The sequence below is a fragment of the Capra hircus genome, chromosome 1 (assembly GCF_001704415.2).
Source record: "Capra hircus breed San Clemente chromosome 1, ASM170441v1, whole genome shotgun sequence".
Classification (NCBI taxonomy): domain Eukaryota; kingdom Metazoa; phylum Chordata; class Mammalia; order Artiodactyla; family Bovidae; genus Capra; species Capra hircus.
This window is the reverse complement of record NC_030808.1, coordinates 130,175,513-130,188,915: the sequence shown is the minus strand read 5'-3', so window position 1 is coordinate 130,188,915 and position 13,403 is coordinate 130,175,513. Positions and strand designations below refer to the sequence as shown.

Genomic DNA, 13,403 nt, shown 5'->3' with positions numbered 1-13,403 from the left:
AGCAACCTAAAATGTCTGCAAAACTGGGCTAGTACTGACATCTAAGAGCCTTGAAGCTGGTTCAGAGGAATGTTCAAAGTATTCAAGTCCTTATTTAAGAAGCTAAGGAGTTTTATATTTCAAAATATAGCTTTGTATGTGGCAGTTACTAGTTACCTTTCAGCTCCAAATCAACCCATCTTGGCCCTGCTTTGATACTAGAAATAACACAGCCTCCTCCCCTCTGCCAGGGGTCTTGATGTTAGGCTTATCAATTGAGGACACTGCAGAGACACTGCAAAGCCAGAGTGGGAAGAAGGGGCTTTTCTTCCTTTACTGAGGTACCCTTATCCACGGCAGCTAGGTGACTGTTGTGTGAGGCTGTTCTCTGTTACCTAAGCACCCACCACAGTTTACTCTTGGCTCATGCCCTTGGGCCCTGCAATCATAAACACAGTCTTCATGGTTCAGCACCATCCAACACCCTCTGGCAAGTTTATTTGCCACAAGTGGGTTGCCTGTTCCTGTGGCAGCCAGACCTCTACTCAGAGGTTTAAATAGCCTCTTAAGATGATATATTTAAAGTGAAGGCACTCTTAAGTTCGTTTCTTGTTTACTCCCCTTTATCCCTGGGGGTAGTATCTGCTGTCTGAAGTCACTACTGCATTCTCCTTAGAGTCCTCTTATGTCTCCTTTTAGCAGTTAACTACTTTTACTAGTCAGCAATTCATATTTTAAATGTTTCCTGTTAGGCTACCTGTGCAATGTAGTTTTTGTCTTCTGACCTGACCTTGACTAAGTGTGTATTAAAAATTTTAAGATAACCAATAATATAGAGTAATAATAGAAAAATCAATAGAGTTGAAATATAAAACTTCCAAATCAGTAGTGAAGAAGAAATAAAAATTCAACACTGCTCCAAAAAAATAGAAAAGAAAAAAGTAGCATAGAAAAATATGATAAATAAAAAAAAAGAACAGATAGGCAAAAGACTTCTAAGTATACTTGTAATAACTCTTTGTGACCCATGGACTATATAGTCCATGGAATTCTCTAGGCCAGAATACTGGAAGTAGGGAGCCAGTCCCTTCTCCAGGGGATCTTCCCAACCTAGGGACAGAACCCAGGTCTCCCATATTGCAGGCAGATTCTTTACCAGCTGAGCCACAATCATAGTAAAGGCACTATTAAAACCTATGTCAAATTCCATGAAAATTAAAAGTACAGCTATATGCTATTTACAAGAGGTTCACTCCAAATACACAGAAGTGTTGAAAGTAAAAGGATGAAAATGACAAACCCAAGGATAGTTTAGACTTCTGTTTATAGTAATGGTACCAAGTGAAAGTCATTCAGTCATGTCTGACTCTTTGGGACCCCATGGTCTGTAGCCTGCCAGGCTCCTCTGTCCATGGAATTCTCCAGGCCAGATTACTGGGATGGGTAGCCATTCCCTTCTCCAGGGATCTTCCCAACCCACGGATCAAACCCGGGTCTCTGACACTGCAGGCAGATTCTTCACCATCTGGGCCACCAGGGAAACCCAAGAATACTGGAGCGGGTAGCCTATCCCTTCTCCCTTGGATCTTCCTAACCCAGGAATTGAACCGGGGCCTCCTGCTTTGCAGGCGGATTCTTTACCAGCCGGGCTACCAAGGAAGCCCAACATTACGCTTAACAGTGAAGCATTAAAATATTTCCTTTTGAAATCTGCAACAAGAAAGGGTTGATTCCTATCACCACTTCTACTCAGCCCTATATTGTGGCCTATGTAGTTGGGTAAGGAAAAACAGGTTTATCTGACCAAAACTGTTGTTATATGCAGATGATATGATCATAAGTATGAAAATCCAAAATAATCTAAAGATATACTGCTTTGTTGAATACAAAGTAAATATTTAAAAATCAATTATAGTTCTCTATTTCTGAAACAGTTGGAAAATGAAATTTTAAAAAGACAACTTATAAATGCATAAAGATCAAATACTATGAATGTATCTGGCAATAATCCCTACAGAAAAATTATGAAACTTTATTACGAAATGTTAAAGTAAACCTAACCAAGTGGAGAGCTATGCTACAGTAGGAGTTTGAAGATCCAACATTATAGATTCTGATTTTCCCCACTGATCCTACGTTTAATGAAAGTTCAATAAAAATCTCAATATGTAGTGTGTCTGTGTGTATAATTTAATAATCAGACTCAATACACATGGAAATACAAAGGGTGGGATACCAAAGTTTATTTTAAAGTTAAAATAATAAAAACAGTGGGATACTAGTGAGGGGGAGATAAATGGACCAAAAGAATAGAAGAGAGTCCAGTAACAGACTCATTCACATACAGATATTCAATATATGACAGAAGTAAACACTATAAGCAGAGGGGAAATAATAGATTTTTCAATAAACAGTGCTGAAACAATTGGGTATCCATGACAGAAAAGGTAATAGTCCTTTACTTATACCACATTAAAAAACACACACACACACACACAAAACTCCAAGTATATTAGACTAAGTGTGAAAGGCAAAATTATACAGCTGTAAGATGACACAGAAGAGTAACTTTACAGTTTGTGACTAGAGAAAGATTACATAAGACACTAAGAACACTGACTATAAATCTCTACATCTTTAACTATATTCTCTATATTAAAATTAAGTTCTTCAGTTCATGAAAAGACACTAGAGGAAAACGGAAAGAGGAAACAGAATGGAAGAAGGCATTCGCAACATGTGTAACCATCAAATGGTTCATGTCTAGAATATGTAAATAACTCTTACAAATCAATAGGAAGACAGACTGTGCAACAGAAAAAAACACCAAAGACACATACAAGCCCTTCAAAAATAAACTATAAACTAAAAAAAAAAACAAAGGAAAAGATGTTTAACTTCATTAGGAATCAGGAAAATAAACATTAAAGTCACACTAAGAGCTCTACACATTATACTGGCCAAAAAAATAAAACAAAACTGACTTACCAAAAGTTGGTCAAATACGGAAAACTGGGGACCCTTCATACAGTAATGGTGGGAATATAAGTTGGTACAACTACTCTGGAAACAGTTTGGCATTTTCTTCTAAAGTTAAAATACATATGATCTATCAAAGTCACACACTAAACAACCCCAGAGGATCCATGCACATCATTAGATGTGTTTTCCTCTGCTGCTACTGCTGCTAAGTCGCTTCAGTCATGTCCAACTCTGTGTGACCCCAGATGGCAGCCCACCAGGCTCGCCCGTCCCTGGGATTCTCCAGGCAAGAACACTGGAGTGGGTTGCCATTTCCTTCTCCAATGCATGAAAGTGAAAAGTGAAAGTGAAGTCGCTCAATCGTGTCCAACTCTGTGACCCCATGGACTGCAGCCCACCAGGCTCCTCCATCCATGGGATTTGCCAGGCAAGAGTGCTGGAGTGGGTGGCCATTGCCTTCTCCGGTGTTCTCCTCTAGGACCCAGCAATTTTGCCTCTTAGATTCTAGAAAACCTGCACACAGTGAACAAGGATACATGTACAAGAATGTTCACAGCAGTAGCTCACAATAGCTAAGAACTGGAAGCAACCCAAATGGCAATCCCTAGAATAACAGACAAATGGATTATGGACCATTCATAGAAGAACACTAGACCCCAATGAAAACAAATGACCTGGACCTCCATAAAACAATATAGATAAACAGTACAAACATGATGTTGAACAACAGAATTAAGAAGAACATACAGCATGATTCTATTTTTATAAAGCTCAAAACTAGCAAAACTCAACTATCTTGGGTTAGGCATACACACAAAACTGGCAAAACTATTAAAAAAAAGAAAAGAAAAAACAAGTAAATGATTAACATAAGCCAAGCTAATGATTATCTCTTGGGGGAAGACACATATGGTGTGTGAGGAAGGCATTTCGGAGTGCTGGTGATGTTCTGTTTCTTGGACGTTGCATGGGTGTTCACTTTATAATCATTTATTATACTCGAAATTTATGGTTTTTACCATACTTAGCATATGTGTTGTATTTTATAACATATAAAAAAAGATAAGTGAAATACGAAAAAAAGGAAAAGAATATCCAGCAACTATTAACTGAAAGGACAAAACTACATTCAACGTAAAAGCATGTATAGCAATGAAGAGATATTAATCAAGAAGATATTGACTATGAATTTATAAATACTTATAAAACAGGCCATAAGTATTTTTAAAGTACTTATGAAAAAGCAAAATTTGACAAGTTCAGGGATTTCAGAATTTCCCATAAACTAAACCAAGCAGACAAAAAAAAGATAGAAATAAAGTTGATTTAAACAGTATATTAATAACACTACATATATATACACACATATAAATGTATATATTAGACATTAGACTTTTTAAAGCACATGTAGAATATGTGGAAATTCATCACAATAAAGTCACAAAGAAAATCTCAATGAATTCCAAAGATCCAATACCAAAAGACCATGTTCTCTGACTACAGTACGGTAATAGAACGTGCCATTTCCTTGCCAGGAAAGTAACAGCTTCCTGCTGGCTGGACTAAAGACAGACACTGGCATTCCTTGTTCCTAGAACCAAAAAGGTCAGTAAACTCCGAACTTAAATGCAATCTTTCTATTACTTGCATTATTTCTCCCTGAGTTTCTCTTATTCACACACTGTACTTTAAAACAATCTTAAATTTTAAGTACTCAAGAACTGCTTAAGAATTATTCAAGGATCTAAAGTTAATTTATTAATTAAACTTAGCAATTGTTTTCTATAAAAGAATCTCAAAGTCAATAAAAACTATACAGATGGAGGCCTCAATAGAAAGAAGGGGGTAAATTTTGAGGTAAATATATTTTATAACCCTTGTCTCAGAGTAAGATCAATCCTACAAAATACTTAGGATGTTAAGAATGCAATTTACACAGTAAAAATGATTTGATTTGTTTTCAGTATGAAAGTATTTTTAATTTCCTTACTGCAGGTACAATGGCATCCAAGTCATCAATTTCTGTAACAGAAAAACAATAATAAAACAGTAGCTTCATCTAGTGTTAGGCTCAGATGAAATGATACCTCTGTGCAAAGGTAAACCTCAAACACAAAGGCAACATCACTAGTGCTTTCAAACACATGAAATTTTTCTGTAAAAGTATATCACTGATTCACAGGACATTTGTTTGTAAAAGCTACCTACAAAAGCATCTTCTGGCTCTGATATTAATCTCATTAGCAGTGTGCTCTTAACAACAGATTCTACTCAGCATATTTGTAACATTACGTTACTGCCTCTTTCTAATATATGGGTGAGCTTACATGGTGAAATCCCTAGGAGAGGCCCTTTCTCTTTCCTGGGCCTCCATCTAAGGACTTAGGGACCTCTTCTGTCGGAACACAGATGATACAAGAAAGGAAAAGAATACGAGCAAATCTACAGCTGAGAATTACACTGTAGTAAGGTACAAAGATCAAGTTATTCCATGACCCGCATTCTAAAATCACACCTGTTTTCTCCCTAGAAGAGAAATCTGCCTTATAAATAAACCTCACAGAGAAGGACTTTGGTTGATATGAGAATTTTCTCAACTAATCACACTACTCATGAGAAAAAATAAAGTCCTTCTCCATACTTGATATTCAGTAATCCACTCTGTAGTTCCAGATGCATAATATGACATCTGTTGTTGTTGCTGCTGTTTAGTTGCTAAGTTGTGTCTGACTCTGCAACCCCATGGACTGTAGCCCTCCAGGCTCCTCTGTCCATGGGATTTCCCAGGCAAGAATACTGGAGTGGGTTGCCATTTCCTTCTCCAGGGGATCTTCCTGACCCAGGGATCAAACCCACATCTCCAGCACTGACAGGTGGATTCTATATCACTAAGCCACCTCACATCTAGTAATAATAAAAATAGTCATGTTTGCCAAAACAGATTTAATTTCTGAAATGTTAATATTTACTCCAGAATTTCAACTGTAACCAAACAGCACATGAACAATGTATATTGAAGCAAATGATCCCACATGAACCAAGCTGAGTATTATATCTGAGAAGAAGTTTCTATACAAGGATTATGAAATAAGTGTTAATAGCACACCTAGTAAAATGTTTGTTAATGACAAACTCACTGTTAATCGCTACCTCAAAGCAAGTAAAATCATATTGCAGGAAACAAACTCTTTGAGATACAAGGCAATAAATACATTTCTACATTTTCACATCTCAAGTTAAACTTTCAAATTATGTCTTCCCTTGCCATGATCTTTTCAAACGTATGAGCATGAATAAAGTACACTCACTGTCTCCGTTGCTTCCAGTCTACATAAAATTGGCCACAAAAAATTATGTTCAACTAGGCTATATACTCTAGTCAGATATGCCTTTCATTTACTCATCTTCTTACCAAATTTTAACTTACTCATTCCTTTATCTTCTACCAAACCTTATCTCCTCTTCTAATTAAATTTCCTATGTCAAAGAGTTATTCTTTAAAAAACAAAAAAAACCTTTCAACTTCAAATGAGCTACACAGAAAAAAAATTCATTAATCATAATGAATTAATGAAGTAAATAAATCACTATAACCTTTTTAAAAAGTAATTTTGTTTTGTTGGGTTTAGGGAATCTTAGTTCCCCTACCAAGGATAAACCTACACTCTCAACAGTGAACATACATAGTCCTAGCCAGTGGACCACCAGGAATTCGCTAAAAAGTGTTCTTAATGATAAGATTAATTATTTTTATAGCCATAATAAATCACACTTAAAGTAAGAGATGTGGGTTTTTATTTTGCCTATGATTTCTAATTATTTTTTTTCCCTTAAAGCCTTCAATCTGACCAAGAGTGTAAATGTATCTCTTCCCTTCCACAAACTTATAAATTTATCTCCTTTCTACAGATGTTTACGTTATATTATTTCTCATCATCTGAGGAAATTAAATTTAAAAAAAAGAGAGTAGGTAGGAGCTATCTTTTTTTAAAAAAGAAAAGGAGGAAGAGAAGGAAGAAAAATTAAAAACACACCTAATCAAGATCATAAATTCTACAGACATTTCTCATTATCCAGTGACAGTCAGGGTTAGAGTGGGCCTAACCAGAACAATGTCATTTCTCATTTTAAGGTCCTAAAACAAAAGGCTCAGCTCCTTAAAGAATATGTGCTTCTCTGTTCTGTAGATTAACCCCAACCAACTTTAACTGCAAAAGTTAGAAGTTTGTTTTCACTACTATTAGTGGTTTCCACTTTCTACCACTCTAGGTAAAAACACTAATACAGTGACTAAGGAACACTCTTTCCTCAAACCCAATGCCATCCTGAGACTCAATATTTAACCACCTCCGACAAAAATCTTACCTAAGATTTTGAGTAGATCATTAGTAAATGCCTGAAATGCTGGGAAAAATTCCTCATGTTCTTCCAATTTGTGGATAATGCTTTAAACAAAAAAAAGCACAATTTATACTGAATTTCTCACTTAGGATTCTTACATTTGATTGGACATAGAACATTTCAAAACAGAAAGAAACTGTCCTGCTAATTTAAATACAAATTTAATGATTATTTACTGCAATCTTTCCTTCTGAGCTCTTTGTTCATCTAGTAATAGTCTTCTAAAACAACAAAAAAAATCTACTAGCAGTATAATCATCTGTTCTAAGGTTAAATCTAACATTTCTAATATGGGAACTTTCCATTTAGCTTGAGGAGTCTTAAGAGACCAATGTTTTCTAAAAATAATTGATTTTCATATCCTGTATTCTATTAAACATTAAGAATAAGTATCAGTAATCTGTAAAACTGGGAGGGAGGAAAATACCAATAGTGAGACATACGTTCCTTTTAAAATCATCAAGTGTCAGAAACCTCAAGTGTCAGATTAGGTTAGGGTTCCTCTTGGAAAACTTGCAGAACGTATGGAACATATACTTCCCTTATGCTGCAGTATAAAATCTGAGGGAGGAGGGAGGAAGAGTACAGCTATAACATTTTGACATTAAAAAAAAATTAAGTTTTATGTTGGAGATGCCTAGCTTTAAAAAAGAAATCCTTAATATTTTATCAAACAATGCACATACTCTTAGTGATTAATCAGTGATATTTGGTAATCTACTAGAAACTAGACTTACTTATATATTCTGAATTAACATGAAGTTGCTGACAAAGTTTGACTTTCTCCAATTATAATTTCCCTTGGGAATAAGCTTATAGCAAAAATGCTAGAGTCCTGACTCAGACCCCAGAATCTACTTTTATCTTGAAAATATTTGATATTCTCTCCATCCCTAAGGTGTGAGATTATTTTTACAAATGCTATTCCAAACAGGAAAGGTAAATAACTTATGAAGTTTTGAAAATCTTTAATTTTACCACTCCAAACATTCTGGACAATACTTTGCAACCTTTTTAAAATAAATACCTTTGAAGGTCTTCAGGTCCTAATACCTGCATAATCTTTTCATTCACATCTTCATTAATCAGCCTACACAATTTTCCAACTGTGCTCACCAGCACACACAATGAGGATGAACTATCTGCAAAAGAGAAAAAGGAAAGAATATTTTAAGGGAATTTTCAAAATTAAAAATCAAATCAATTAAATTAATTAAATCAAACATTATGTTTCTGTTACCCTCAATTTTTTACCTACTTTTTGCTGATTTATTAATGGGGCCTCCCTGGTGGCTCAGACAGTAAAGAATCGGCCTGCAATGCAGGAGACCCAGGTTCAATCCCTGAGTCAGGAAGATCCCCTGGAGAAGGGAATGGCTACCCACTCCAGTATTCTTGCCTGGAGGATTCCATGGACAGAGGAGCCTGGTGGGTTACGGTCCATGGGATCGCAAAGAGTCAGACTTATTAATAATCATTATTAAGTGGGGGGCCAAAATGAAAATGAGTCATTACCTAGTTCTAAGAGTTCTTGGAGGTTTCTCACAGCATTGTTCAATTCTCCAAGCCTAGTATAAATTTCATTCATTCGAGGATAGACGCCAGTTAAAGAAGGAACATCAAATAATTTTTGGAAGTGAGAAACAACAGCTCGCAAAATGTGGAAGTCTGGCATATTGCTGTCCTGCCCAAAAGAGAGGAAGTAAAAGAAAGTTCACATCTTAAAATTATTCCAAATCTTATAAAAACTTTAACAAGAGAAAGAGTTATAGTAGAATATCTGTATCCATATCATTAATTTCACATTAAAATGTGAATGTCTATATAAGTACTAGGTAGTATTACCTTTGCCTTATTTTCAACTTCTTCTAATATGGTATCTACTATAAACAACAGATCTTCAACTCTGACACCTTCATTTTCATCCTGCTTCTTTAAATTATGCCAAGGCACCAGTTCTGTAGACAGTATTTTCAAGGACTTATATAAATCCTTCATAACAAAAGAAATAATATGGTATTACGCATTTTTAAAGTTTTCATAATCATGTTAATAAAATATAACTATCCAAGCAGATATAATACATATATTAACTATCATCAGTATTTTTTTAAAAATACCATTACCTGTTTAGAAAGAGTCTTTTAAATTCATTTTCTTCAGGCCTTACAAAAAACATTATACATGTACTGATTATCTGGAATCTGGATGTTTAAAGTAATTGTACGTTATTTATTAGCAATGTACGCTATTTTTTAAGTAATTATTTTGAATTATTGATGAATAAAAAATAAGCTTGTCCTATTTTGCCCTTGATTTTTTAAATAACAGATTTATTGAGATGCAATTCATATACCATAAAATTCATCCTATTTACTGTGTCATTCAGTAGTCTCATTTACAGAGATGTGCAATCATCACAATTATCTTAATTCTAGAATATTTTCATCATGCCAAAAAGAAACCCTTATTCCCCATTCTCTCTTGCTCCCAGGCTTTGGGTAACTACTAATCTTATTTTCTTTTTCTGTGGATTTGCCTATACTGAGCATTTCATTAAAAAACAGAATCATAAATATGTGACTTTTTGTGACAGGTTTCTTTCATTTAGGATATTTTCAAGATTCATCCATGTATGTAGCTCCAAGAAAAAATTTAATTTGAAAAGATGCCTAAAAAGTAATTCTACTTAATTTTCATGACAGCCTACTTGTTTTCCTGGCCTAAATATGTTGTCCTAATCTATTTAAAACTGTGCACAGGGAGCTGGGATCCTGTAAGTTTAGAAGGCTAAGACTGGTCAATCAATAAACAAATATTTACTGGGCATCAACTATGTGCATAGCACAGTGCTTGGCCCTTTAAAACAACAATGTCATGCAAAAGAAATGTAATGTGTGTCACAGTAATATTATCTAGTAGCCATGTTACGAAAGGAAAAAGAAATAGGTGACAATTTTAATATATTTAACCCAATATATTCAAAATAGTATCAACAGATCATCTATTTTAATTATCTTTTAATCATCTCCATACTATTTCTACTAAATCTGATGTGTAATTTTATACTTGCAGCACATTTCAATTGCGACTATCATATTTCAAGTGATCAAAATCTACATGTAGCTGAGTGGTTACTGCATTAGTGCAACTCTAGAATACAGAAGGAAACACAGGAAGTTCTTATTTTTCTCAACTTCTTATTTTTGTCCTCCACTTATTTAACACTCACCAATTAACAGCTACATGCGGGAGACCTGGGTTCAATCCCTGGGTTGGGAAGATGCCCTGGAGGAAGACATGCAACCCACTCCAGTATTCTTGTCTAGAGAATCCCCATGGACAGAGGAGCCTGGTGGGCTACAGACCATGGGGTTGCAGAGTTGGACACGACTGAGTGACTAAGCATAAGCACAATTAACAACTAGACCTCACATATTAGCATTGTTAACCTTTCACTTGGTAAGACAGAGAAGGCAATGGCACCCCACTCCAGCACTCTTGCCTAGAGAATCCCAGGGACGGGGGAGCCTGGTGGGCTGCCATCTATCGGGTTGCACAGAGTTGGACACAACTGAAGCGACTTAGCAGCAGCAGCAGCATTTGGTAAGAAGGAGGAAGAGTATAACATTTTGATGGTTTTTAAAAAATTAGCAATTCAAGGCAACACATTCAGTGTCAAATAAATGTACTAAACAATTATTACCACCAGAATTTGAAAAAGTCAGGAAGTCACAACACAATGACACTTTGATTAACCAACATTTCATCAGTAAGGTACAATTATAAAGAAAAAACCTAAGGTAAAAGCACACCAAATATAAAACTTTGATTGAGAATAAAAGTATACAAAGCCTACAGACTCTGATACATTTTCAAAGCATGTAGAGTATTCAACCACATACCTTTAAGGAAGCCAGTTGATCTGCCCACATTTCTATTATAGGAACAAGATGCTCAAATCCACAATCCTGAATAAGATCTCTATTAAAATGTTGGGCTGTTCCTTTGCTCTGTTTATATATTATTACTGGAGCTCTTGGATTGTGAATAATTGAATTGATGCTACTCAATACCTTTAAAAAAAGATGGCATTTTTAGTTGAAAAGTTTATCACAGTCCTATCAGAGTGATCTATGTTAGAGTGCTTATGTATCAATGCAACATCATTTTCTGAGTTAGAGATTCATTGGACAGGAATCACCAAGACAAGTGTCTTTCAAAGGGCTGTACAGAATGAGTGAAAAATGCTGTTTTCCTCTTTCCCCATAGAAAGCTACAGGTCTCCTGAGAATTTAATTTCTGATGTTTATTTACAAGTAGTTGTTTGGCTTAGAACGTACATTTCAATGTTTTGATTCTATTACATTTAAACTCTACTTTGAATACCATTTTAACGGCAAAAATAATTCCCCTTCATTAAATTACTAATGAGCATAGGAATAGAGTCTTTATTCTCCCTCTCCCTCACATCAAAAATTAAGGGCAGCAGAGGAGGGAGAGCAGGGAGCTGATCTCCAGATGGTCACAGCACAACCCCATTCCATGAGGCTGATGGTGAACCAAGGAGGATTACATATATGGCTACCAGTGTGTATCCATACTTTGCAGATTGTTTGCAAAAATTACTGCAATTTTTCTCTTTGTGCTCTCGCCTTTGCAATATGACACTGCAGGTTCTCCCATCAAGAAATAGAGTCTATTCTTTACTCTGTGAATCTAGGGGCAACCTTGGGCCTTGCTCAATGGTGTGCCAGTTTGGAGCCCAAGACTCAAGGGGCCTTAATTATTTCTGCTCTCTCCTATTGAGCTCTTCTGCCCTGTAGAAGTGAAGTTGCTCAGTCGTGTGTGACTCTTTGCAACCCCATGGACTGTAGCCTAACAGGTTCCTCCATCTGTGGAATTTTCCAGGCAAGAGTACTGAAGTGGGTTGCCAGTTCCACCTCCAGGGGATCTTCCTGACCTGGGGATCGAACCCAGGTCTCCTGCATTGCAGGCAGACGCTTTACCCTCTGAGCTACCAGGGAAGCCCCTTGGGCAGAGGAGCATGGCAGGCTACAGTCCATGGGATAGCAAAGAGTTGGACACTACTGAGCGACTAAGATGATGATGATGCCCTGTGGAAGAGCCCAGGCTAAATGGTGAATGATAAAAGACACATGGCCCAGTCAACCCAATCACCCTGATATCCATTCAACTCCAGAGCCACCTAGCTGACTTGTATCTGATAGCAGGTGCATGAAGGAGCCCAGCTGAGAACTGCTCAGCTGTTCAAGCACAGTAATACTAAAAGGGTTGTTATTTTAAGTCATTAAGTTTTAGGAGGGCTGCTTACACAGCAAAAATAAAGTGATAAGAGAAAGATGGACTAGAATAAGGAGAGGAAGCAGCAATAAGAGAAGTTTGCCTTTTTACTTTATGGTAGGTAAGAATATACCCTGTGACCAAGGACACTTTGGAAGACAGTCAAGCTTTGCTTTCATGGAAAAAAAAAGTACATATAGCTGGAGGCCTTTAAGGGAGTGTCAGTTGAACAAGAGAAGGAGAAGGATTCATAAGAGGTCAGTTGGAAAAAACGACACACACACACATTCTATGATAGAGAAAAACGGGCAGTATTTGGTCATCAGCCACACAAAGGCCACCAGTGCTAGATTACACCAGCACCAGTCAAGAAAGGTTCTACTCTTTTGCTTTCTAGTCTCACTCAACATCCACCCTCACTGCCAACGTGGAAGAAGCCAGATACAGCAGAGGACAGCAATGAAATAATGAAACAGATCACAATCCCTTGGCACACTGCTTATTTGGAGAAGTACAGGGAAGGCACAATTTGAACTGGATGAGAGACTGAAATTTTGATGGAGATTTAAATAACTTGTTCTCCCAATTTTTCATCAAGAAAATTTTGATGAAATTTCCTTAAATGAAAATAAAAAGACTATGAACAATAAATACTATTTAGTCAGGGTTCACCAGAAACAAAATGAACAGCATGTGTACTTGTGTGTGCATATGTACGTGTATTTATTAATTATAAA

General features: G+C 36.3%; 1 protein-coding gene across 6 annotated transcripts in view; it reads right to left on the bottom strand.

The window, feature by feature from the left end:
- CEP70 (centrosomal protein 70) overlaps positions 2,403-13,403 on the bottom strand; it is a 97,280-nt gene continuing 86,279 nt past the window's right edge. For all 6 annotated transcript variants that reach the window (XM_018049916.1, XM_018049909.1, XM_018049919.1 and 3 more), the window contains 6 exons: positions 11,268-11,438; positions 9,208-9,354; positions 8,878-9,046; positions 8,390-8,504; positions 7,327-7,406; positions 2,403-4,983 (listed from right to left, as the gene is read on the bottom strand). In XM_018049916.1, the coding sequence (XP_017905405.1) occupies positions 4,922-4,983; positions 7,327-7,406; positions 8,390-8,504; positions 8,878-9,046; positions 9,208-9,354; positions 11,268-11,438 (744 nt within the window). In that variant the 3' untranslated portion in view covers positions 2,403-4,921. The remainder of the gene's footprint in view (positions 4,984-7,326; positions 7,407-8,389; positions 8,505-8,877; positions 9,047-9,207; positions 9,355-11,267; positions 11,439-13,403) is intronic.